At 57.9% G+C, this 26,027-nt stretch overlaps 2 protein-coding genes across 7 annotated transcripts in view; one reads left to right on the forward strand and one right to left on the reverse strand.

Annotated features, from left to right (window-relative positions):
* Positions 1–25,793, forward strand: part of LIMS2 (LIM zinc finger domain containing 2) — a 41,764-nt gene extending 15,971 nt beyond the window's left edge. For 3 of the 5 annotated variants that reach the window (XM_086718313.1, XM_086718309.1, XM_086718310.1), the window contains exons 2-10: positions 6,806–6,965; positions 9,507–9,573; positions 9,832–9,952; positions 20,765–20,914; positions 21,546–21,696; positions 23,164–23,256; positions 23,796–23,844; positions 23,996–24,071; positions 24,716–25,793. In XM_086718313.1, the coding sequence (XP_086574439.1) occupies positions 6,810–6,965; positions 9,507–9,573; positions 9,832–9,952; positions 20,765–20,914; positions 21,546–21,696; positions 23,164–23,256; positions 23,796–23,844; positions 23,996–24,071; positions 24,716–24,863 (1,011 nt within the window). In that variant the 5' untranslated portion in view covers positions 6,806–6,809 and the 3' untranslated portion in view covers positions 24,864–25,793. Of the gene's footprint in view, positions 1–247; positions 788–6,805; positions 6,966–9,506; positions 9,574–9,831; positions 9,953–20,764; positions 20,915–21,545; positions 21,697–23,163; positions 23,257–23,795; positions 23,845–23,995; positions 24,072–24,715 lie in introns of those variants that run through there. The other 2 variants (XM_086718311.1, XM_086718312.1) reach the window with 2 other exon arrangements.
* On the reverse strand, positions 10,480–17,509 carry GPR17 (G protein-coupled receptor 17). Of its 2 annotated transcripts, none has more exons than XM_086718315.1 (2): positions 17,297–17,509; positions 10,480–13,608 (listed from the first exon to the last, which is right to left on the reverse strand). In XM_086718315.1, exon 2 carries the CDS (start codon positions 13,536–13,538, stop codon positions 12,519–12,521), a length of 1,020 nt encoding a protein of 339 aa, XP_086574441.1. In that variant the 5' UTR covers positions 13,539–13,608; positions 17,297–17,509; the 3' UTR covers positions 10,480–12,518. The 2 variants fall into 2 exon arrangements, with proteins under 2 accessions (XP_086574441.1, XP_086574440.1); XM_086718314.1 differs by having other exon boundaries at positions 10,480–13,570; positions 17,297–17,508.
* Positions 25,794–26,027: the final 234 nt, after the last annotated feature.

Below are 26,027 nucleotides of genomic sequence, written 5' to 3' on the forward strand. Positions count from 1 at the left end.
AAAGCATGGAAATAGTGCCTTCCTACCGGTCTTCTATCAGATTCTGCTGCTTCTGTTTTCCCTAGCAAGTTAGGGGATAACCTTTTCACTGAGCTTTCACAGCATGGACCTCTTTTGGGTGCTTGGCAATTTGTTGGTCAGATCCAGGGGACTGAGGCTACCCTGATCTGGGTCTCCAGGTGGCATTTGTGGCACAGGGTCTCAGGAATTCCTCCAGGATTCCTAAGCCAGATCAGTCCCATATTGCCTTCCGGAGCTAAGGGGCCATCGTCAGGACGTCAGGGGGCTTGGGGTTCCCTCTCAGGCTCCCGGCAGCCTGGGACCTCCAGGCACCCTGCCTGCCCACCATGGACCTCACCTTAGTGCTGTCTGGGACCTTCCCAGCGAGTCCCCTCCCCAGTCTGGACCCAGCCCTGCCACCTCAGCTTTCACTGTGCTGCCCCCGCTGCACGAACAATATCCTTTCTATTTGGACTTGACTCTGCTGCCCTTTGGAGATCGCAGTGTGTAACGTGAGCTCCTGTCCAGAGGGGGTGGGGGGAGAGGCGCCCCCTGCACGCTGGCCTGTCCCATCGCGGTCGCCGTGTCTGGCCTGCCGCTGCCGCCACCGCCACTGACCCCCGCCACCGAGGCCGGGGTGGTCTCCGGGCCGTCGGAGCAGGGCCGCCCCAAGACGGGAGCAGAAGGAGGAGGCCCGCGCCATGGCAGCCCGGCTGGGCGCGCTCGCCGCGTCTGGGCTCTACCGGCGGCGCCAACACCGGCAGAGCCCGCCGCCCGCTGCGCTAGGGTAGGTGGCCCGGGTCGGGGCGGGGTTGGCGGGGACAATGGCCGGAAAGCTGCCGCTGCCGGCCTTTCCCCGACACCCGCTTGGCCCTTCCGACGGCAAGAGCCCGGCAGTCCAGGGCGTGGGGACAGCGCCTGCGTTGGCGATAAGATTGGGGGGAGGGCGCATCTGTGATCAACAAGCCTGGGCGGGACGCTGAGAATGGGGTGTTGAATTGTCCTGCGGAGCTCCCATGACTGCTTTCAGACTGGGGTCGTTTTGTTGCTACTTTGTAGATGAATGAACGGAGTGGTCAAGGAACCTGCTGGACTTCGCCCACCCAAATGGCTAAGCTGTGATTTGCAGCCAGTTTGGACCGACTCTAAAACCTGAGCTGCTGTCTCTCATGGAGAATTGCCAGTGTAGACAATGAAAGCCTCCTTTTGGGCAGGGAGGGCAGCCTGTGGCGCTCAGGGTGGACCCTCAGGGCATCTCAGAGGATGAGTTAACCTGGGGTGGGGAGGGTCTGAGGGGGCACATAGATGGTGGTGGAACCACTAGTGTGGGTGTCAGGGGCTGGGGGCTGGGCCCCAGGGACCATCCGGGTGGAGACTTCTAGTAGAAAGTTGGGGAGAGAGTGATGACGACTGTGAACTTGGGGTATTGGCAGGAAAGTGGCAGGTGCGAGCCTTAGAGGACGAGGTGGGGGAGGAACAGTGGGAGAGGACCCTGAGGTTGGGAGAAGGGGGTGGGGAGTGAGGGAAGAGACAGGGAGCAGCAGTCACAGAGGTAGGGATATCTGAGGACCCAGGAAAGGAAGGACGTCCAGGGGCTAATGCTACATGGATTGCTGTGAGCTCACTGCATTCCCATAGTCCGGGCAGCCCTCCTGAGGGGTAATTAGGACTGAGCCACCAAAGATGTCTGGGGCTAAGGACAGAGCAAAGGGTGGGGCACTGGGTAGGGGGAGGGGCCATAGCTGCAGAGGGGCCCCTATTGCACGGCTGGGATTTCAGGCCCCTTAGATGCCAGGACACGGGGACTGGACAAGACCGTTGCTTCGGTGGGGTACCCAAGGCTCAGGATGCCAGGAAACTCACCCGAGTGTGGCAGTGCTGGAATAGGAACCCTCACTGCTGGGCCTCCGGTGTCCTTGGACATGGGTGGAGTGAGAGGTGGTGCAGGGAATGGCGGTCAGGACACTGGTGGGTCATAGGCCTTGTTGGAGCAAGGTCCACAGTGTACACACACAGCACAAGAACAAGGCCAACATGCAAGGAGGGCACATGGGTGTGATCATGGACACCAGGCCTTGGGAAAGCCCCATGCATGCAGGCACATATGTTTATTTGCTCCCCGTCTTTACTTTTCTGTGAACTTCTGGCTCGTGCCCTTCCTCACCTCTGTTGTCAGTGTGACAGTTCTAAAGCCCATCTGCTTAAAAGTAAATGAAGCTGCTAGAGCCAAGAGGTACCACTGGGGCTTCAGGAAATGCCATGTAATCTCCCGCAGTCTCCAAACATATTGGGAATGTGTTTCTGATGGTGGAAATCCCTTGTGTGCGGCAGCCTAAGGCAGCGGTTAGTTTTCCAGCCTTCCCAAGGCTGAGTGTGGAACTGGCTTTGTGTAAATTCCTGTTTACTGTGTGTAGCCAGGTGACCCCAGCTGCTGGCTTCTGACTGGCCTCTCGGGGGAGTGGCAGGGAGGGGGTCCAGGCAGTGCGGGGGGCACCTTCCACTCGAGCTTCAGACATCATGTTGCAGTGGGATCCCCCTTCTCTCCCTGCACCTGGAGAAGGGCCTGGGCACAGAACAGGTGCTCAGTAAGGATCTGTTGGATGAAGGGGGTTGGGGGGGGGAAGGATGCCACTAGCTGCCGATGACGGAGCAGTTATGGGCTGTGCTGCAAGTGTCACCTCACTTGGCCCTCCCAACCTCCCCCGAAGGTTGCTGTTGCCAGCCCATTTTACAGATGCGGAAGCCCAGGCTCAGAGAGCACTTTGCTGCGGACCACGTAGCCAGGGAGCACCTGAGCAGGGATTGCAGCCTGGTCTGCCTGTCTGTAGAACACACGCTCAGGCTGATGTGGCCTCAGTAATACTGACTCATTCTCCTCCCAGCCCCTGCCTGTTCCCAGGCTCTCACTGTCTTTCTAGGCTCAGATGGGTGGGAGGCTGGAGTGGGGCAAAGTCTAGGGTTGTTAAAAAACCAGAGTTTTGAACGGCTGTGCCTAGATAATGCCACCAGGAGCTGAGGGGACAGGAGAGAACATGGTCTAATCCTGTGTGACCCTCAGGAGGTTACTGACCCTCTCTGTACTTCAGTTACCTTATCTGGAACCAGCAACCTCTCCTCACAGGAAGCTGGCACAGAGAGGGCTCCCCCCACCCCACCCCAGGCTAATAGTCATTGTAAGTCTCAGTGACATCTTGTCACTCAGTGACACCTTGCACAGGCCCACAAATTGACTTGTGTTGGGCTGTCAAGATTGAGAAAGTTTTGGGGGTGCTGGGAAGGGCCGGAGAAGAGGTCCACGATGGTGCACTCTTGTACACCATGGCATGCTGGCCATGCCCTCAGCAGCGTGAGTGTTGTCCAGCTGGGGCAAGATGGTGGTGTCTCCTTGGAGGGTAACTGGGTAGACTTTGTGCTCCCCATTCTTGGCTGGAATGTGTGAAGGAGGACATGGAATGTCCGTGTGTCCCACCCTTTGCCCTCTTGCAGGGAGCGCAGGCAGGCTGCAGGCCTTCCCCAGGACTGGGTGGGGGAGGAGGTGCTCTGGAAGGCTCCCAGAGTTGCTGGGAAACAACAGCTCTCTTTATCCAGCGCTTGGCCTTCCCGGCCCTGTGCTCCACACACTGTATGCCAGTGAGTTCTTCACTCCAGCTCCGTGGGGTGGTAACTGTTACTCTGACACACCTCTTTGCAGATGAGGAAATGAGGCCCAGAGAAGCTGGTACCCTTTTCCAGCCCCCCCCCCCGCTGGTGTCTGGGGCTATCAGGATTCAAATGTGGAGGGGTGAGCCCAGAGCCCCCTCCTGTGTCCTCGCCTCCTGCAGGAGACAGCTGGCATTTCTCTGATGGTGACATGGTTCAGTTGTTGGGCACATTTGCATGTCTGTTCATTCCTCTGTCTTAGGCCAGTGGGTTGGAGTGTTGTCTGTGGTCCCGAGCAGGGTGGCATGGGGACACAGTCGCAGGAGTGCTTTGAGGGTGCTACTGCCCCCAAGACTTGGGCTGGGGCAGCCAGTGGGTGTGAGAGGGAGGTGGTCACCCCCACATCCCACCTTCCTATGCCAGGGCTTGTGCGAGGTATATATGTAGGGGACAGATGGCAAAATCCTCGGCCTCAGGCACCTAGGGACCCAGCCGGGGAACCAGCCAGTAGCCCAGTTAAAGACCAGCTGCTCTGGTTAGGGGACCTCGTGAGGATGAACAGGAAGGCAGGTTGTGGCGGCTGCTGTGGGGGTGGTGTCTGTTAGCGTCCTGGTCAGAAACATAGTTACAGTGAAACAGAATGGCAGAGGAGAGTTTAACAGAGGGTCTACTTATGAGAGCAGAATGGTGGAAGGCTGGTAAAGTGTCTGGTCTAGCGGCAGGCGACTGGGGGTGGGATTGGGTCCCTGAAGGCCAGAGGGCAAGGGGCTTTGGGAGGCGCTGGGGCTCTGCAGGCGCTCACTTAGTTAGGGCCCAGAGCTCTGGATTTAAGCAGCAATCCCAAAGCCTGGGCCTGGACTTGAATCCTTGTTTTGGCTTCATTTTCTGGGTCCTTTGGGGAATTCCAGAGCCAGAGTCACAGGATTTCCTGTTGTTTCTCACTTCTCCAAGACCAGCAAGGTCTTGTACACAGCCCGGAGTTGGAACTTCCCCCCGGCCCCGCCACCTTGGGTGTGTGCTGTGGGAGGACAAGACCGCTAGGGTCACAATGTTTTCTAGCGGGAAGACAGCCTGTGTTGAAGAAGTCCAGCCCAGCCCTCCATGGCGGCTTAGGCAGTTGGCCCTCTGCTGTCTGGCCCACCTCATGGAGACCAGCAGGGGGTTGGGGACGGTGCAGGGTGTGTGTTGGGGGCAGAGTGGCTGCTGCACAAAGACCTTCTCTTGCATCGTGAGCTCTGCCCGACTCTTCCTGCCACTGTCCTGCTTCCTTGCCCCTGTGGCCAGTACGTGGACAAAGAATGTGGCTTTGGTCCCCAAAACACACCTGAGGGCAGGCTAAGTCCTAAGAATCCGGGGTGCCTGTCAAGGCTTATGGAAGAGTCCTCTGGCCCTTCCCCTGCTATGTGGGGTCCCCAAGCTGAGCAGGCAGGAAGTCCTGTCTGGGGGCCCCAGCCCAGCTTCCAGCCTGTGTGCCAACAGTCCCTGTTAGACCCACTGTTCACAGCCCACACCCAGACTCCTGACAGGCAGAGCCCTCTCCCACCACCTCCTGGGCTCATCCCGGTTAGGGAGCCTTCCTCCCTACGATTGATACCTGAATGCCCCAGCAAGAGCTTCACTCACTCGAGAATTCTTCTCATAGTGCTGTGGCAGCAAGACGGGGGTGGGATTCGTACCCTGGGAGGCAGTACAGGCTGGAAAGATATTCTCAAGAGCATTCAGGTTGTGTCTGACCACTCTCTGTGTCTACTTGACATTATCAGCTGGTTATCTCTTTCCCTGCTGAGCCTGACTGTCCTGCTTTGGCTAGATATCCAGGCAGCCACCGCCAATCTGTCAGAGTTGACGCTTGAAACAAAACCTATTTGCTACCCTTATAGCAAAAGTCATGGGCATCAAGGTATTGGAAGGTCGAAGAGGTTGTCAGTCTGACACAGTTCCTCCTGGCCACACCTCTGGACCCCTCAGCATACAGTTTGGATTCTACTCCTCCCAGAAGGAAGCAAGCCTGCCACTTACCCCAGGGAAGCCCACCACAGTTGAGGACATTTGCTCCCCAACCTGCTTGTATCCCAAACATTCACATTTTCACTTTCCCCGGGGCAGGGTGATTACATGTTTTTTGGGGCAGGTGATTTGCAACTAACTCCTGGTGTGGAAGAAAGAGCCATTGCAGTCCAACCAATCTGGGTTCAAATCTGGACTCCGTCATCTGCTGTGTGAGCTTGTGCAAGTTAACTTAACCTCTCTGAACCTTAGGTCTCTCATCTGGAGGGCAGGGTTGCCTCAGGGATTAAATAAGGGGCATAAAGAGCCACTGATTTAGGCCTAGGTGAAGTTCTACGAGAGGCTCTGTTTCCCTGAGAAGAGGTGATAGGAGACACAGGAGGGAACCGAGGTGGCCACTGACACCTGGGCCAGCAGGATGCAGACCAAGCAGCCTGGGAACCAAGCGGAGACGTTGGAACCATGCACTGTCCTTTGTGTGGGCTTCCTATGGGCCAGGCATGCGGCTGAGTGCTTCCATATGTCCCTGATCTCACTGACCCCTAACCCCTCTTATGGACTTTCCATGGCTGGGAGTCTGGACTCCAAGAGTGGGGTACAGCCCAGGCCACAGTGAGAGCACTTGTCTTGAGCCCTCACTGCTCTGACCAGTGTGGGCATGGCTGTGGCCCAGCTGTGTCTGACACTACATGGAAGTCCGTGGGGGTGCAGGGCATGGCAGAAAGATGGGGGCTTTGGAGTCTGGAGGGGTGCTGGTTTCTAATCTGGGCTTTGCCTCCGCCCACTGTGGCCTTTGGGAAGGGCACTCACTCCCCTCAGGACTTGGCTTGTCCATCTATAGAATGGAGATGCGGCGTGGGCCTTGTACGGTTGTCATCCAGGAATGTGTGCCGTAGCCCCTGGCATGCGCTGGCACTTAGGGGGCCCATAGGACACAATAGCTCCAGCAGATGTGTGGGCAGGTGTGCGGGCTGATGTGAGCCAGTGTCAGGCAGCCGGGCTGAGCCTCCACGGTGCCAACACTGCCATCAGTGTGAGGATAGCTGTTTCCCCCCACCCCCCTCCCCGGGAAGGTGTGTCCATCATGTGCAGCCCTCCAGGCTTGCTCATCTTGGCCCCTCCCCAGTCCTGACCTTCCCATCCCCTCTCCCCCCTGCAGCAACATGTCCAACGCCTTGGCCAATGCGGCTTGCCAGCGCTGCCAAGCCCGCTTCGCCCCTGCAGAGCGGATCGTTAACAGCAACGGGGAGCTGTACCATGAGCAGTGCTTCGTGTGTGCGCAGTGCTTCCGGCCGTTCCCCGAGGGGCTCTTCTACGAGGTGAGGACACTCCCAGGGCCCTCGGCTGGACGCCTTCTTGGAGCCTGAGCCCCTGACCAGCTCAGAGTCTGCCTTCCAGGAGCCTATGGGCTGTGCTCAGCCATGGTCCTGGTCAGTCATGCCAGGTCTTGAGCTTGCCTCCCCTGTGGGCACATCCTCACTTGTGAGGTGTGAACAGTGCACCCCTGGTGGCTGTGGGTGCTTAGGAAGGGTCACCACTCATCCATCGTCCTCTGGGTAGACTCTGAGCTAGTAGAGTAGAGCTAGTAGGGTAGGCCACGGCATGCAAACACCCTGCCCTGCTGGCACACACCCTCCCTTGGGATCAGATGGTGCTCAGTGCTCTGGTTACAAGGAATCTTGGGGTAAGGAGGGTGGGTGGTCAGGGAAGGTAATGTTTGAGCAGACTTGAACGAGGTGAGGGAGCTGTGTATACATCTGTAGGAAGAGCACTCATCAGAGGGCTCAGCAAGTGCAAAGGCCCTGAGGTCAGAGTATGCAGGGTATTTGAGACGCAGAAGGAGGCAGTCTGTCTGTTGTCTAAAAAGGACCACTGTTCTTGCTGTGCTGAGGAGACACTAATGGGGGCAGGTACATGAAGCTGGAATTATTGAAAGAATCCAGGTCAAATGAAGGGATCTAGGCTGGGCCACACTGGCTCTTAAGAGCAGATTGTTTAAATTTTCAGTAATCTTGCAAGCTAGTGGATAAACACAACTCTTTTTTAAAAAATGTTATTTATTTATTTTGAGAAAGGGAGAGCACGCTCGCATGAGCAGGGGAGGGACAGGAAGAGAGGAAGAGACAGAATCCCAAGCAGGCTCCACACTGTCAGCGCAAAGCCCGACATGGGGCTCAAACTCATGAACCGTGAGATCATGACATGAGCCAAAATCAAGAATCAGACGCTTAACCGACTGAGACATCCAGGTGCCCCTAAACACAACTCTTATTCCTCGGTGGCTCAGTCGGTTAAGTGTCCGACTTTGGTTCAGGTCATATCTCACGGTTCTTGGGTTTAAGCCCCACATCAGGCTCTGTGCTGACAGCTCAGAGGCTGGAGCCTGCTTCGGATTCTGTGTCTCCCTTCCTCTCTGCCCCTTCCCCACTCATCCTCTGTCTCTCTGTCTCAAAAGTAAATAAAACATGAAAAAAATTTAAAAACATTAAGTTATATAAATGTACAGGAAATAAAATTGTATTAAAAACAAAGTAACACCTACTCAAAACTCACCACTTCCTAGTTATTTTATTACATTTTACTATCATCTATGCCTTTGAGGTTATCTGTCTATTGCATTGTGGTGGTGGAGACTTGGTGCCATGATGGCTACTGCACATATCTTAACTCCACGCTGATGCCATGTTGGTAGCTTGACATTGTCCACGATGGAAATATTTACACCATAGAGATGGGCAAATGCTACAGATCAGACTGCATCTCCCGAAGGTCCTGTTGGTAAACATTTACCCCTGGTGGTTGCAGTGGAGGTGGAGATCAGGGGTCAGAGGCTGGAGAGACGTCAAAGGTATAAATGATGGGATTGGCGGATGGATAGCTGTGGGGTACGAGAGCTCCTCCTGGCAGTGTGGGAGGAGCTGTTCCTCATGGCGCCTTCCAGTCTCCTGGGAAATGCTGGCCCACCGTAGAGGCAGTGGGAGGGAGGCAGAGCTCTGTGAGCAGTGGTCATGTGCCTAGAAAAGAGCCTGGCGCACAGGAGGTGCTCAGGGAATATTTGTTGCTGAATGAATTTAACGCCTGCCACCTCTACAGGCCCCTGGGTAGGGCTATATCCAGTCACAGCCTAATAAGACACTCATTTCAGAAAAGAGGGTAAATCAAATTTTTAAAAAAGAAAATGAAATTGTCGAGAGAAGAAAGCAGAGACAGGCCTGGCCACATTTGGGGCCAGCATGAGAGCTGTCATTGCCCAGGCAGACGGGGACAACGGCTGGTGGCTCCTGCTGGCTGCATGACTTCAGGTTCTCCCTCAGGCCCCCATGTTTTTCCTTGTCCCTCCTTCTGTGTCTCCTCTCTGGGTCTCTTGTGGCCTCTGGGAGAAATGGACTTCTCACACAGAGAAAACACACAGGAAATAAGGCCAAGTGACATTTATAAATCAAACTTGATTCCAGCCCTCGGCTCACTCCCAGGACCAAGGTCTTGTGAAAATAGCAGAGGCCCTTTGAGGACTAGCCTTGCCCAGTTCCCAGCTTCTATGCGACCCCTCACTTAGCCTGTCTGCCCCGTTGAGTGGGCCAATTCTCTCCGTCTCCAGGCCTCGCCCCTGCTCCTCCCTCTGTCTGGATTGCCCTCCTTTCAGCACCCCCACAACCCCCCTGTGGTCTATCAGCTCCTTACCACCTCCTCCAGGAAGGCTTCTCCTCCACCCCCACCCTGCTTCCTGTGGTGGTAGCAGTTGCACAAGTTGGGATGCTTGTCCAGCCTTCCCGAGGGTGGGTCCTGACCCAACATAGACTGGCCAGCTCGGGGAGAATGATGGGGTTTTGCTTGAACTTTCTCTGCTGGCCTGTTTGCAGTTCGAAGGCCGGAAGTACTGCGAACACGACTTCCAGATGCTGTTTGCTCCATGCTGCGGGTCCTGCGGTAAGGGCTGGATACAGCACACCTGGGGTTGGGCAGGTGGATGGGAGCACAGGTGCTCCTCCCTGACCGCCCTGCACCCTGCCTCAATGGGCACTAGTTCTCTGCAGGCGTCACCGTCCCGTGCTCTGGGAGGGAAGCCCTGGTACCAGGCTGAGCCTCAGGCGAGTGCCAGCGAGGGCAGGGCTTGGGAGGGGGCTGTGGGGGTGGGGGTGGGGGGGCTTGTGCCTGCCCCAGCAAACAAGGACCTGTCTCTTCCAGGTGAGTTTATCATCGGCCGTGTCATCAAGGCCATGAACAACAACTGGCACCCCGGGTGCTTCCGCTGTGAGCTGTGTGACATTGAGCTGGCCGACCTGGGCTTTGTGAAGAATGCAGGCAGGTGAGGAGGGCCCTCACCCAGGCACTGCTTACCGAGAGCCAGGCTCACCCCAGGTGGCGTGGCCTGTGCCCACGTGCTGTGTCCCTGCAGGGCAGACAAGAGACCCCTGCTTTACAGGAGAGGGCTGGGGCTGGAGAGAGTAGGGGGCCACGAGTCAGGGCTCGTCCAGGCCTGGGGGCGCTCCCCGGGGCAGGCTGACAACAGGCAGCGAGGAGGAAGGTGGCCGAAGCAGGAGCCATCACGTGCACTGGGTGGATAAAGAGCTTTAGGCCATCACTGTGGCCAGCCACCCCAAGCTGCTGACCCCGGGCGTCTACCTCCTTCCAGGTACCCAGGGCTGAATGTCACTGGAGAGAAATCACACAACCACGGGGCCCAAATTTACTCTTAAATTCAGGTGTCACTGGCTCCCTACTGCCCCTGCTGGCCCCCCTCACTGGTTCCCCACTGCCCCTGCTGGCCCCCCTCACTCACTCCCCACTGCCCCTGCTGGCCCCCCCTCACTGGCTCCCCACTGCCCCTGTTGGCCCCCATCACTGACTCCCCACTGCCGTTCTGGTCAGGCCCAGACACCTCCCTCCGCATGGCCAGACTGACGGGTCACTGATGGTTCTCTCTTGGCCTCTTGGCAGGCTTCGCGACAGCTTTTCCTTCTTGCTGGGATGCCTCCTCTCCAGGCGCCCAGGACCCTGTGTTCTCATGGTTTCCTTCTGCCTCACGGCTGTATAGGTCCCTCACCTCTTCCGACTTATCTCCGTCCACCGGCCTCTCCACGTCAGCCTTTTTGGGGCTCGGTGCACAGCCCTCATGTCTGTCCAAAGTCCCAGAGCCCCGACTGGCATGTCCATGCTGGACAATCTGGATGCACCCCTCCACACTACACCATTCCCTTGGGTTCTCAGCTACCCATGTACCGTCTTTGCTTGGAGCCCACCGAGTCTCCCAAACGCAACAGGCCCCATCCAGATGCTGGTCTCTCCTCCCCACGCCAGGGAAGAATGAGCGCCCACCCCTGCTGTCTCTGACTCCCCCCCCCTCACTTCTGCCTGAGTACTTGTACCCCCTCTGTCCTCTGCTGCCACACCGCTTGCTCTGGATGCCGCCTGTAGTGATGTCACCCGCTTGCTGGCCATGTTGTCTGGTGTCGGTGCTGGTGTCTGCAGGGCACTCGGCAGGAAGTATGTGGGGGACAGATGGTGTCACAGGGGTCCTGACCCGGGTCGCCTGCCGGGTGTGGGCCTGGGCGTGTCCTCTCTCCTGCGCTACAGCACTGGCTGCTGGGGAAAGCGGGAGAGGCTGAGAGCGCTCAGGGAAGTACGGTACTACCCCACACAGACCCTCCAGGCCCTCTGGGGCCCATGCTGCAGAACTTCAGCATCCACGTGGGCCAGGCCTGCGTGGGACGTTCAGAACCAGAGGCAAAACAGCATGTGCTGCCTGTCCTGTCCTGTCTTCACTTCCACGTTGCCACTCTTGGGTCAAAGGGAGAATTTCTGGGAAGGAACTTATGTTAGCCAAACCCAGTAACCTTCAGAATCTTCAAGTACACTTGTGTTTATGATCAGTATAATCAGTATAAATGGGGAGCCGCTAGGGTATTAGGTGCCATGCTCTGGAGCAAAACGGCCCCCAGGCTGGCCCACTGAGGCTGGGAGAGCCTCTTGGGAGGGAGCAGGGCTAAGGACAGCCCTGCTGGTCTGGGTTAGTGGGGGCCAGGGTCACATACCAGGCTCTCTGCCAGTGGTGTCCTCAGGCAGTGACAAGGCCTGGCTCCCCATATCTGTCTATTTAGGCCGTGTGCTCGCCCAGGACCCAAGAGGGATCGGGCAGCTGCTGAGAAGCTTTGGGGATTGTCAGGCCACGTGCAGGTCTGCGTGTGGGTTCACAGTGGGCGGGGCCAAGAACCCCGCACTGCGATGATGGGCCCCACAGGTCGCATTTGTTGGGTGTCACCTGGTGGCCAGCCTGAAATGTACACACAACCCTCAGTTATAAGTTAGAGTCCCTGTCCCCTAACCATAGGGGTCATTTGGCAAAGGGGACACCCAGGGAACTCAGAACGCCCTGAGCTTCAATGGAAACATCTACACACCCCTCCTTCCCCTCCCCCAAGAGTTCTGCACCCCCTTCTCTGGAGTCACAGCTGCCTTCTGGGCTTCTCTCTGTAGAGCTGCGCTGCTCTGTGTTTCTTGTGGAGGGAGGTTGGGAGTCGAGCAAGCAGCCCTTGGGAAAGAAAGACACTCATTGTGCAGGAACTGTTCCTCCAGTCTCGTTGCCACAGGCTGAAGTCATTGAATATCTAGTAACTGTAAGTGAGCAGGGTCAAACAGTCTCTGTCAGAGGGGGTGGCCGACTGGTCCTGTTAAGGCCTGTCCCCTTTTAGGGTTTTGCATATCAGATAAGGCAGAACTGGGTGCTGGGTGCCGAGTTTCGCCCTTGGAGAGAGTGGGTGACCCACTGGAGAGTAGGTGGACCTCTCTTTCATGAGTCTGGGTGGCTTGCACCCTGATGTGGGAGTCCTTCTGAGGACAGCCTGCGGCTGGGCCCAGGCTTGGTGTTGCGGGGCTCACAGCTCAGACCTGGCACTCAGCGAGCTCTCATTGGTTTTCCCTTCAAAGCTGGGGGGTGGCCCTGAGAGCCTTTTGCCACAGACCAAATTGCACAAGGCATCACGGAACTTCTCGGCCACAAAGAAGTACATGACTGGGTCGAGCGCCCCGTTGAGGCTGGTGAGGCAGGAGGTGATGCGGTTTCCGAGGGCCAGGATGCGCTGGGCGGCGCACGAGGTGCCATGGCCGCGGTAGTGCAGCACGTAGACCGAGCGGTGCACGTGGTAGGGCACGAAGCACACGAGGAAGATGGTGAGCACCATGGCGATCATGCGGACAGCCTTGTTCTTGAGGCGCTTCTCCACGCGGGGGCCCTGCCGCAGGCTGCGGATGATAAGCAGGTAGCAGGTGACAGTGGTGACAAACGGGAAGGTGAAGGCCACGGCCAGGGACACGAGGGCATGGTGGGAGGCCTTCTCCCGGTACAGCTGCAGGCACACAACCGTGTGGTTGGTTTGCACGGTCTGTGGGCTCACCAGCAGTGGGGCCATGGCCACGGCCACCACCACCCAGAGGAAGGCGCAGGCCAGGTGCGCGTAGAGGGGCCTGCGGAGCTTGAGGGACTTGACAGGGTGCACGATGGCCAGGAAGCGGTCAGCGCTGATGCAAGTGAGGAAGTAGATGCTGGCGTACATGTTGAGGTAGAAGAGGAAGCCGGTGAGGCGGCACGGGATTTCCCCAAACGGCCAGTGGTTCCCAGAGAAGTGGTAGACGAGGCGGGTGGGAAGGACCAGCACACAGGACAAGTCGGCCACGGCCAGGTGCATCAAGAATACGTTGGCGGGGGTACCCGACTTGTGGTCCCGGATGAAAAGCCACAGGGCCAGGGCGTTGCCAACAAAAGCCAGGATGAAATCCAGGAGGTAGAAGGAGGCAAAGAGAACGTTCTCTAGCGGCGTCTCCTGGCCACAATGCTCTGCAGTGGCCAGGGAGGAGTTGGCAGCCAGACCTGGGGAAGCCACCTCGAGGCCATTCATGCTTCAGCTGGAAGCAGAGCTGGAGGATGAACCTGGAGGGAGCAAGCAGACAGGTTCCAGAGCCTGGGACCTGAGAAGCATCTTAGCTCAGTATCTCCTTGGGGACTACTGAGGGCACCCCCTGTGTTCACCTGGGGTGGGTGAGTGTCAGAGGCTTTCTGAAGCTCAGCAAAAAGCAAAAACGAAGGCAGGGCCTGGAGCTTGCCAAGCTGCTGCTGGGGCTGGCTTCCCACCTCACGATGTGTCCCTGCCGGGCACCCAAGAACCTGAGACCAGGGCCATGTGTCCCAGAAATCCACTCTCAGACCAGGGCATGGAGTCAGCACTATGGGGAGAGTGGGGAGTGAATCCCACCTGTTTGGGTTCTGGGATGGAGGGAGGGGCCCCACATTTTCTGCTGTGCTCCCCAGGGGGGGCTTCCTGAATGGCAGGGTGGGGGGTGCATGGGAAACTTGAGCTCCACTCCCAATGGGTGGGTGCATAGATCACCTATTTCTTTCTTTTTTTTTAAATTTATTTTAAGTTTATTTATTTATTTTGAGAGAGAGAGAGAGAGAGAGAGAGAGAGAGAGAGAGAAAGAAAGAGAAAGAATATCCCAAGCAGGCTCCATGCTATCAGCACAGAGCCCAACACGGGGCTCAAACCTACAAGCTGTGAGATTGTGACCTGAGCCCAAACCAAGAGTTGGATGCTTAACCGACTGAGTGACCCAGGTGCCCCTAGATGACCTGTTTCTGAGAGCCTGGTGCATGGGGCCTGGCCACCTCCTCTTTAGCCTCGCCTTTGCTGGGTGAACCCTGTACACCCCGAGTCCTGGGACCCTTCCTGGCCCATCTTGTGGCAATTCTCATGACTAGTGCCAAGTGTTGTTGCCTTATACTTCTCTCCTGCCGGTCCCTGACCACAGCTCCCCCCGCACCTGCCACCCAGGAGGGCACCACCAGGAATCCAGTGATGGGCAGTTTCCCAGGAGGTCAGAGGCCTGCTCTCCGCCAGCACCTGAAGGTGCTGTCCAGGCCTGGATCCCAAGGTCTCTCAAGCTTTCCAAACTCAGCCTATCAAATTCATTTTGGACATCCTAACGGTGGAGGCCTGTATCTTAGAAAGCCTTACACTTGGGCCCTAGGCCAGTGGGGGGCATTCTACCACCCAGAGTAGTTTAACACCAGGAGGCAGATTCTTTTCTAGGAGAGGAAAAGCTATTTTTCCCAGTAGGTAGTGGGACTGGCTCTGGTTTTCCAGCCAAGATCGGCAGCCCCGGAGAGGCCTGGAGCCCAGGGAAGCTGCCTGTGTCTGCCTGGCCTCCCCAGCCTGGTTTGCCCACACCTAAGGGGGGCCAGCATAGAGCCCTGCAGTATGTTTGGTGAACCCCAGTTCTGGGTAGGCACTCTGGCTCCGTCCTCGACAGAATGCACTCCTGGGTTGATTTTGGTCAACTCAAGAGATCCAAAAAGGAGAGGAAGACCCCAAACACCCTGCCTCCCTCACCAGCCCTAGGAGTGGGGGGTGTGGCAGGAGACGGCAGGACAGCAGGGCGAGAGCAGCACATCCCACAGTCCCAAGCTGCCGCCAGCCCCTGATCCTCGTGCTTTGGGGTTTCAGCCTGGCCGACCCTCACCTGCAGTGCAGCTTCTGGGGCTCCCCGAGAAGCCTTGCCTCCTGACACCCACACTCGGGCAGGAGAGAGGCTCCCAGGAGAGACGCGGCGTCCCTGCAGGCTGTGGCCATGGCAGGGCCGGGGTCATTATCCTGGCCGAGCCTGGCAGTGTGAGCCGGAGCAAGTTCTCTGCGAGTGTCTCCTGGCCTCAGTTCCCTGTCCTTTTGATGGCCATGGTAAGAGCTCTGGCAGGGGCTGAACTGAAGAGGGGGCATCCCTCAGGAGGCATGCTGGCAGCTGTTAGCATGGCAGCCTCCAGAGGAGGGTGGGCTGGGTTCCATCTCGAGGCGTGGACGAAGAACAGAGGCCTGAGGGGAGGGCCCGGCATGCCCTCCTTCAGTAGACGGAGCAGGGCAGTGGTCCAGACGGTGGCTATGCTGGGCTGTCGAGCTGGGCGGCAGCTGGACCCCCCCCATCCTGCTTCATCCACCACCACTGGGGTCCTGCAGCCACTTCCAACCCCCAACACATGCATGGAGGGGTGAGGGCCGGCTGCCTGGGCAGGAGAGAGCCAGGGCAACACGGGTGAGAGGCAGAGAACATCTGGCCAGTCACTATCCTAAAGTAAAGGGGTGCTTTCCTAATAATAATATCTCAGGTTAGTCACCAAAGGGATCCAGGGTGGTTCCCTTGCCCAACTGATCTATCCTGGCTCCAGAGTGGGTCAGGATGCCTGGAATCCAACACGGAGGTTATATTCCTGCTGTTTCCACGTGCGTGTGACCCGAGGGCTTGTTGCCAGGGAAGCCCTGGCTGCTGGGAGAGGGGATGGGGCCAAGCGAGGAAATGGTCAGGTGGAACCGCTCTGCTCTGGGCCGCCCCTCACACCTGGACTCTGACCCACAGTGCAGTTGTCACCTGGGCCTCCCTGAGGGCTACTCACAGGTACCGACTACCCACTTTGCCAATCCTCGGAGGCAGGCATCCGTAGCCCTCCTTTACAGATTAGAGATTAAGAGGTCAAGGCTTAAAGTGGGCTAATTTTCCCAAGGTCATCTGGCTAGGGACAGTGGCCCCAGGGTTGGAAGTCAGGTCAGGGACACCCAGCAGGGACACCCAGCACCTCCCAGAACGCGGCTTGGCCTCTGGGGGTGCCTGGTGCCAGAGCCGGGACTGTGGCTCCATCTCCGGGCTCACCCTGGAATTGTCTCCCAGGTTCTGTGGCACCTTCTTGGGGTTTGGCCCCAGGACTGGGGATGTAAGTTTTGGTGCCCAGTGCAAAATGAAAATGTCGGGCCCCTTGTCCTGTAGGGGCTACAGGATGGTGACAGCAGAGCATTAAATCGATGGTGGGGCCTGCCTGGCCACACAGGCTGCTAGCCTCTTGTGGCGCCCAGTGGGCACGCCAGCACCTGGCTTCCTGCCTCCTGCCTGGTGCCCCTGGCTTCCCATCACTGCTGAAGGCGCCACATGTATGGTGCTCTCTCTGGGATCTAGACTCTGTTTTAAAGTGCTTTTAGGCTTGTTTCTGGTTTCTTGAGGTTTCTTCACCTCTCCTGTTTTAGGAAGTTTTGATACTGATTTTTGCAGTGTGGTCTGAAATGGGCCCCTGCTTCACTGTGCAGACCCTAGAGACGCAGGCCTGAGTCTGGCCTCACTGGCTGCTCCATGCTGCTGCTCGGGGCAGGGCAGCATAGGCACCTGGAGTGTGGCCTGGGTGTGGACAGTGGAGGAGTCTGGGGCCGTGGGGCGGGTCTTGGGCCTCCATGGAGGGGAGGAGTGGGCAGAGGTGGCCATAGGAAGAGGCCCAAGGTGGTGAGTACAGCTCAAGGTGGGTGGGCACAGCTGTTTCCTGGCGTGGGCTGGCCCCTCTTCTTCCCTGCTCCCTTTCCTAGTTCCTCCCTGTGCCACAGTGGCCCAGGGTTGGAGAGCACAGGTGCTGATCATGGGACTGTGCACGAGGCAGTCACCCTCTCTAAGTCCCCGACAGTGGGACAGGAATCCGGCCCAGTGGGGCCACTGTGAGTCAGAGCAGGACAGCCTTCAATAAACCGGTTGTATCGTTATCGCAGAGAGTGTTTCAGGGACAGGGACACCCCACCCCTGCCTCTGCTTGGTTCCTGAATCCCCTGCCTGCCCATGCTGGGCCCTGGTCCTTACCTCTCACAGCCGGGTCCAGGTGCAAGGGCAGGAGGGCTGCGGGGCGGCAGGTGGGCTGTGGCCAGTGGGTGGTGGTGCTGGCGGTGGGCTCCGTGCAGCTGTGGAGGGAGGCCGGCTATTTAAGGAGGGGAGGGGAGGCTGCAGCGTCTGTGGCCCTGAAAGGCCGCTTCATTCCCAAGGGGGTCCTTGTGTGGTGGGCCACTCCTACGGCTGCCTGTGCTGCCACTGGGCCGTGAATATTCCAGTGTGTCCCAGCCTGCGTGCCCCCCCCCGCCGCCCCCCCCAGCCTGGCCACTGAGCGTCACAGAGGCCGAGTGTGTGACTATGTTCGAAGCCGTGGAGTGGGCGCGGGCTGGGTGGGGTGGGGGGATCGGCTGGCACTGACAGAGACAAGAGGACGTTTCAGCACAGGATAATTTCCTACCGATGGGGGGCAGGGAGGGGCTGGCCGCTATGGCAACGGGCCTGGGCTCCCAAGCCTGCTCGAGGGACAGTGGAGGGGTCCTGTGAATGGAGAGGGTGGGAGGCTGAGGAGTTTTGTTTGGTCGAATGAGAGGGGGCTCTTTCAGGACACTTGCTGTAGGGTCCTTGTGTCTTGCCCCGTATAATTAGGCTCCGTTCGGACGTGCAGAATAAATCATGGCCTTTATCTTGAGCGGGGCACAGCTGCAGGCCGCCTCATAATAGGGCGCTGTCTGTGCCTGTGGGGACGCAGCTCAGCCCGCGAGGCCTGACCCATACCTGTGCGGGCTCCTCCTCTGGACAGGAGGCCTGTGAAGAGGGTCACTGCTGCCCACTGCCTGCGGGCCCCGACACTCTTCTGGAGGGTGGCTCGAGCCTGGGGGTGTTCCTACGTGGGCAGTGGCTGCTTCTGACACAGGACAGGCAAAGCCCATTTCTCCCTGTCTTTCCCCCAGATGGCACATCCGGTGATATGGGGAACCAACGCATCATGCCTGATCTCAAAAGACTTTTGTACCTTTTAGTTAAAACCTTATGAACTGTCCACAGCTATCACTGGGAAGTAACTACCACGTGTGCGACCTTAAATTTGTTTTCCACACAATCCTGTGCAGTTGGGATTGTCGCCCATTTTGCAGATGAGGAAACTAAAGCTCAGAGGTGAAGTAACTTGCCAGGAAGTGGCAGAGCCAGGATTTGAACCCGAGCATGTGTCACTGAAAATCTTATGATTTGTGTGTGTTTGTTTGGCTTGTTCTGGTTTTTCTTTTCTTCCTTTTTTTAAAAAAATGTTTAGTTTGAGAGAGAGAGAGAAAGAGAGAGAGAGACAAAGTGGGAGTGGGGGAGGGGCAGAGAGTGTGAGAGCGAGCCAGTCCAGGCTGTCAGTGCAGAACCCAAAGCAGGCTTGAACCCACGAGCCATGAGATCATGACCTGAACTGCAATCAAAAGCTGGATGCTTAACCTAATGAGCCACCCAGGCGCTCTTGTTCTGGCTTTTCTGTTGCACCTTCATGCTGGAATTCTTAGGCTGTATCTTCATCCTACCTAGAAAAAAATTCTTCAGATTGCCTTTAGATCTTGTGGGATCGGGTCTGTTGAAAAGACATTCCCCATCTGGGGTTCCTGGTGGAGCACCTCAGCTGGGTCTCGGCTGGGAGCCAGTGGGGTGCGGAGGTGCGCGAGCCAGGGTGCGGCCCCTCTCCTGCACTGCCCTGTGTGGAGGTCTGGAAGGACTGACTCACACAGGTTTGAGATGAATGTGTCTGACCACCCTCCCCAAGCTGGGTATTTCGGTTGTTGGGTGATTGCTGACAGTAGCTATAAGGGCACCAATCGTTGCAACAGAATTCTGGGGAATTATACCAATTTCTATAGCTTTGAAACAAAAGTGATTCCATATGGCTTAAGTGCTGTCCTAATGCCAAGATTAGTCACCAAAATTGGGAGTGGGGTCATGGGGAATAAATGCTGGGTCTGTGACAGAGACACAAGCAGGCGGCAGGTGTCGTGTGGAGATGGGGAGCGGCAGGAGCAGTTCTGCTCAGACCTGCAGTGGCAGGGGGCCTGGGGGTCTGGGTGAGTGGGGTGGAGATGGGGAGATGAAAACTGCAGCCACAGGCCACATCTGTGTCCCGTGGGCAGGTGGAACTAGGGGGCCTGGCTAAGGGATCGGCTCCTAGTCCGGCCTGGCTGTATTGTCCTGGGAGACGATGCCCACTGTCCTTCCCTTCCTGTCTTTTATAATCATTCATTCACTCACATACCAGAGACTTAGCCTGAGCTGCTACCCTGTGGGGGGCACAGCCTGGAGCTGGTCAGTGGCTTAGTAAGTGGCTACTGGGCACTCATTTGGGCCCCTTGCCCTGCACACACCTTTGGGAGATAAGACACAAATAAGGCAAGCGGACAGCAGTGTTATGCAGCAGGGGGTCCAGACCCAAATGAGGTGGCAGGTGTTGAGGTCAAGGGCATGGACACTGAATTGTCCTCCCTGGCATCTAGGGTCTGCCCATCACACCCGGTTGGGGGATCCTGAGTCTGAGAGTTAATCTCTTAACCAGATTCCTTGATCTGCCTATAAAAGAGGCTGATGGTGGCTCGTAAGGGGTAGAGAGGCCCCCTGTGGTTGGGTGCCTGGGAAGGGAGGGAGGGCAGGCCCGGATGCATCAGGAACACTTACAGATTGGGGTGGCAGGTGGGGAATGGGGGTAATGGATTGGGGCCTTTGTACATCTTTGCTTGGGGACCCTGAATCTAAATTCCTGCCACCTTTGAGGCACAAGGAAACAGAAACCATGTTGATTTCCCTCTCAGTAGAGACCACAGCTGTTCCCCAAGGCAGGGAGTAGCATCAGAAATTACTCTGAGGTCTTCACAAAAAAGACTCTGTAACGACAGTTCCTGGGTTTGGGGGCCTCTGTCTGACACAGCTGTGCTTGTCTCTGGAGACAGAAAGAGCCTGTAGATGTTCGGGTCCCTCTTTGTCTGACAGACCCCAAAGGAAGGGGGTGTGCAGGCCCGACAGACCTGGCCCCCTGGGCCACTCTGCTAGGCACAGAAGCGGTTTCAAGCTAACAGTCACTGTGTAATCACTCATGCGTATTCAAAGACATTTGGGAAATTAATTTTTTAGCAACTGTCAATGAAATGTCTACTCTATTCCGTGTGATGTTCTAGGCTCAGGAAAAGTGGAGAAAAGGAAACTCACGTTTGCTCTGCCATCTAAAGATGGCAAACACCAATATTCTGGTGTATTTCTTTCTAGTCACTTTCCAGTGAGAGTCCCCTTTTTAGGGGCACGTCTGTGGCCTTCCCAGCTGCAGGGCTAGTTAGCTTGCTTTTCTGGGCCACTGTCTGAGCCTCTTATGGGCATTGCCCTTATGGGCATTGTTAAAGCAGCAGGCGGGGTCCAGATGTCTCTTCTGCCAGGAGGTGGACCGTGCTTTCTGGGGAGGAAGAGGGGGAGTGGGTTGTTGGTCCCTAACACCTGCCTCACTTCCCACAGGCACCTGTGCCGGCCTTGCCACAACCGTGAGAAGGCCAAGGGCCTGGGCAAGTATGTCTGTCAGCGGTGCCACCTGGTCATTGACGAGAAGCCCCTTATGTTCAAGAATGACGCCTACCACCCCGACCACTTCAGCTGCACCCACTGCGGGTATGCGTACAGCTGAGCAGCTGTGAGGGGGCAAGTGGTGAGCTGGGTGGGACTCCCACCTGGGGGAGAGGTCAACCAGTTGGAGAGTGGGGTGCAGGGTGGAGGTCGAAGTCATCGATGCAGAAAACACCTCTCTCTGGAGCCTGTTCCAGTAGTACTTGTGTGAGGCCCTGAGGGAGACAGGGTGAGGGAGGGCTGGGCCCTTGGAAGCTAGGAGAAAGGAATCAAAGGCTTGGAGGACCAGGGTGAGGAGGAGGGGTGCTGGTGTGGGAGAGGGGAGGAGAGGGGAAAGAGACTGCAGGATCCCCTCATGTCTGCCCCAACACCCGGTCTGGCTCGGAGGGGCCAGAGAACAGATGTGCTTCTCAGAGGGCCTGACAATGCACAACACAGACTGCCTGCTGCAAGGCCTGTGCAGGAACCCATGCCCTGGGGCCTGTCTGGGGCACAGGAAGTCCCCGAAGACACCAGAGATCAAAGTGCCGCCTGCCTGGGCATGCTGCTGGGCCCCAGTGGGGCCTCTCCAGAAGCTGCTCCCTGGGGTTGGAGGGGCTGGTGGGACCCCCGCAGGGCCAGCACGGGCCCTGCAGTGGGGCAGGGATGTCATGGGGGGCTCCGCTCTGTCTTCCAGGAAGGAGCTGACCGCCGAGGCCCGGGAGCTGAAGGGGGAGCTCTATTGCCTGCCCTGCCACGACAAGATGGGCGTCCCCATCTGTGGGGCCTGCCGCCGGCCCATCGAGGGCCGTGTGGTCAACGCGCTGGGCAAGCAGTGGCATGTGGAGGTGAGCGAGGCCAGGAGGTTGGGGGAGCCCCAGGCTCACTGTTACATTTGGAGTCTGGCCCTGAAAGCCACCCCCACGCTCCCACCCCAGGCCACATGGCTTGCTTCTAGCAGGGATCTTTGTCCTGGGTGCTGTCCCTCTTTGGCTCTGGCCTCCATGGGAGTCAGGAGACCTGAGTGCACAGACCATGGTTCGGCAGTGGTGCCTGCCTTCTTTCCTCCCCCTCCTGGCCTTCTAGAGGATTCCAAAGTCATGAGAAATACTATAGATCCAAATGTTTATTGCAGTGGGATATTAGTGGAGGATGTTTACAACTTATTTGTTTATATTTTATTGTTGCTTTTTACCTGTGTTTTCTAAATTTCTAACAAAAATTTTGGGTGACTTGTATAGAAAGGATATGATAAAATCTAGAGTTCTAAGAGTGACTGACTTGCTTCTCTGGTGGGCGTTTGTAGCAGGGCCAGTGAGACCCCAGTGTGACAGGTGCCCCATCTGGGTGGGGGCACAGCCATGGGGGATTCCAGGAGCGGGGCTGGGGTTCTCCGCCTCCTCACTTCTCTCCAGCGGTGAGCAGGGGCCAGACCCCAGGGCTGCTCTCCCAGACTCCTCTTCCTGAGAACTAGGGGTCCCCGAGCTGGACGCAGGGCTTCTGTTCTTTCTCGGTGTCAGTGGTGACCTTTTTTCCTGGGTCACCTAAGAATCCTACCAATCGATTTTTCTCACACTGTTCTATTTTTCTCCTCTAAATTTTAAAGACTCATGTAATACTTGCTAACTCTACAGAGGGTGGCATTGTCCTTGGGGACAGTCCGCCCAAGGCACCCTGAGGGATTATGGTTGGCAGAATTGCGTACAGCCTCATGTAGACTCAGAAGCTGGGCACACCAGCTGGTTGAGCTCCTCAGGTGTGTCCATCTGGGTCACCTGGAGCTCACTGTGGCACTAATGGTCTTAAAGATACTAGTTGCAAGGGAAGCTCGTGTTCCCTGATGCCCGGCTAGGTCTGGGTCCCAGGAGCTCTGTCTTGGGTAACCTCTTTGGGAAGGTTCTGATGCAGGGCCTGGCCCCTGGCCCCCAGCCCCCATGGGGAGGGTGGGTCCCCGCACGCCATATGAACTAGGAGATGCTGCTCACTGACTCTGGGGCTCGCAGGGGATGCCTGGGGTGGGGGGGACAGACACCTGCAGCCTTCCAGGGGGGCACCATGCTTAGAGCAGCCCCACCTGGGACGGCCCACTGTCACTAGCACCTGCCAGCTAGGGCCGCGGTTGCCGACGTGGGGAGCAGTCCCGGAGAGGATGGTGATGACAGCAGCACTGGGCATCGGGGAAGGAGTGGGATCTGCTGACTCATGGGCCGTCCATGGAGGTCTCCAGTGAGGCACTCATCCCACTGGCCTCTGCTTCCTGTCTCCTGGAGTGGACGCTCCGGCCCTGAGCTGCCCACTGCCTCTTCTCCCCTCAGCACTTTGTCTGTGCCAAGTGCGAGAAGCCATTCCTGGGGCACCGGCACTATGAGAAGAAGGGCCTGGCCTACTGTGAGACCCACTACAACCAGGTATGGCCCGGGGAGGTAGAGGGTGAAGAGGCCCAGGGCTGGGGGGGCGCTGTGGGACCCCTCAGGGAGATGATGCTGCCTGAACAACTGAATGCCCCATCCAAGCGGTAGAAGATGATGGCGGCCCCCCCAGAGCCTGTGGTGGCTGCGTGCCCTACCATCCGAGAGGCCGGCCCAGACCTGCCATGGGGACTGAATGACAGGGCCGTGTGAGGTCCTGGGCTCAGGGGCCGACATGTGCCACCATCATCCGGTCTGGCAGAGATGCCCAGCTACTGTGGTCCAGAGTCAGGCCCTATGGGCCTGGCCCGTGCCCTCTCAGGACACCAGCAGGAGCAACGGGGCCCCTTGGTAGCAATGCCTCAACCTGCCGCCAGTCCCAGGGTGGTGATTCTGCTGGGCCAGGAGTGGCTTCACCTCAGGCCCGAGGTGGCACCCTGGTGGGAAGGGCTCAGGTGTCTCAGGAGGGTGCCCGAGAGCAAGCTGTTTGGGGTGGCCCCGAACTGGGGCAATGAGTTTGGCACCCGCTCTGTCCACAGCTCTTTGGGGACGTCTGCTATAACTGCAGCCATGTGATCGAGGGAGATGGTAAGGCTCCTCTGTCTCTGTGCCCCACCCCCACTCCCCGCACCCTCTGTCTGCCTGCTCTCCCTCTGGGACATGGGTCCTGCAGCTGTGGGTCCAGCTGGCCCAGGGCTGGCCTGGGCCTGCTAAGCCCACCTGCCTCCACCCCTCACAGTGGTGTCGGCCCTCAACAAGGCCTGGTGTGTGAACTGCTTCTCCTGTTCCACCTGCAACAGCAAGCTGACCCTGAAGTAAGTAGTGAGGACTTCTGGGGTGTACAAGGTGGGCAGAGAAGGACCCGCACAGCACCCTCTTCTCCAGGAGCCTGTCACGGGAGCTCAGATTTGAGTGGGTTTCCCCTGTGCTCTTCAGCTGGTTCTCCTTGAATGTCTGCTGGGGTCAGGCCCTGGGAAGGTAGTGGCAGCCCCAGCCCCACGGAGGCAGATCCTCGATCTGCTTCTCTGGTGGGCGTTTGTAGGCCCCCAGAGCCTGGTGAGAGGGGGAAGGATGTGAGCCCCCAACACACCCACACAGACACTGGGCTCTGGGGAGGGAAGGGCATTCCAGCTCAGGGAACAGCATTTTCAAAGGCTGGCTCATCCAGGAAACTCCCAGAGGTGTGGGGTGGCTGGAGCTGTGAGGTGAGATGGAACCCAGGTTTCTGAGGACAGCAGGGAGTCATGGCCAGTGCCGGAATATCAGAATCCAAGAGAAGCTTCTGGGAGGGAAAGGAGGCTCGGAGGCCTGTCTCCTGGTTCACCGTGACCCCTGGCCAGAGCTTGTCCTGGGATCTGGATTGCTGTGGGCCAGGGGCCAAAGGCAGCCCACTGCCCTGCCTCTGAGGGCTGAGTTGGTGGGGCCTGGGGCTCTCCTGACTGCTGGACCTCCTCCCCAGGAACAAGTTTGTGGAGTTCGACATGAAGCCCGTGTGTAAGAGATGCTACGAGAAGTTCCCACTGGAGCTGAAGAAGCGGCTGAAGAAGCTGTCGGAGCTGGCCGCCCGCAAGGCCCACCCCAAGTCTGTGGGCCTCAACTCTGCCTGAGGGGCTCCCGCCTGCCTTCTGCTTTTGTCTCCCCTTGCTGCTGGAGCGCCTGCTCCTGGTGCCCTCGATGCTCCCTTCCTGCTGCTGCCTCTACTCCTCATGTCTGCTCCCCCTCCCTCCTTCTCTCCTCCCCTCCCCCACCCCCTCCTTCCCAGGCCTCCTTTCTCTCCTCCTTCCTTCAATGCAGGCACGGGGCAGATGCAGGGCCCTTGAACCTGTGACAGGCCTGTGCCCACAAGCCTTAGCTCAAGGTCCTCCAGGGACATGAGGGAATGGGGGCCTGGGGTCACCTGTCCCTGGTCATGGACCCCACTGCTCCTGGCCCTGCTTGTCCTGACCTCTCCCATTCCTGCAGCACCCCTCCCACCCCCACTCCCCACCAGCTCACATTCTCCTGTGGGAGTTTGGGCAGCCTCCACCCCAGAGTGGTCCTACTATATGCACATGGCCCTGGGAAGGCCACAACAAGGCAGCTACCCTGGCCATGAGGACGGGGGCCCCTGGGGAACCAGCCTTTCACCCTTGGCCACGCACTCACTCAGCCAAGTAGGATCCCTGTGCTTAAACTAGGCCAGCAAATCCTGCCACTGCACCCCACAATCGTCAGGAGGGACAAGGACCACCCCCCCCCCCCCCCACCATCACTCATGAGGCCTCCTTTCTGAAATCTGGCCTTGGCCAGTCTGTCCTGGGCCAGGGGCCCTGTGGTTCCCCCAAGCTCCTCTGTGGTCCCCACAGCCCCTCAGGCTCCCTGCTCCCCACTCCACCCACAAGGGTACATGCGGGCTGGCTCTCAGGATGCAGCTGACTGAGGGCCAGAAGGTAGTGGGATTGGGTGGGTGGCCCATTCTGACCTTCCAGGAAGGACACTTCCTCCGTGGCCACACAGGACCTGGTGCTTGCACAGTGAATGAAGGCTTATTTACATGACCATGTGACCCGTGTGGTTTATGGTGTGGGAATGAGGAGGTGGGGCAGCAGCCCCTGTGGACACACTGTCTGGGGCTGTTGAATGCTTAGAGACACAGACACTAGACAGGATAGGTGAAAGAGTTGTCCAGGTGGGACCCAGCCCTTGTTCCTAGGGCCAGGCTGCCATCAGGACTTGGAGACGAGGCCATCCAGAAACCTACAGTCCGCAAAGGCTGGCCAGGCGGGTAGGAT

Source organism: Puma concolor, chromosome C1, assembly GCF_028749965.1.
Source record: "Puma concolor isolate L17-30 chromosome C1, mPumCon1.1.hap2, whole genome shotgun sequence".
In the NCBI taxonomy this organism is placed as follows: Eukaryota; Metazoa; Chordata; class Mammalia; order Carnivora; family Felidae; genus Puma; species Puma concolor.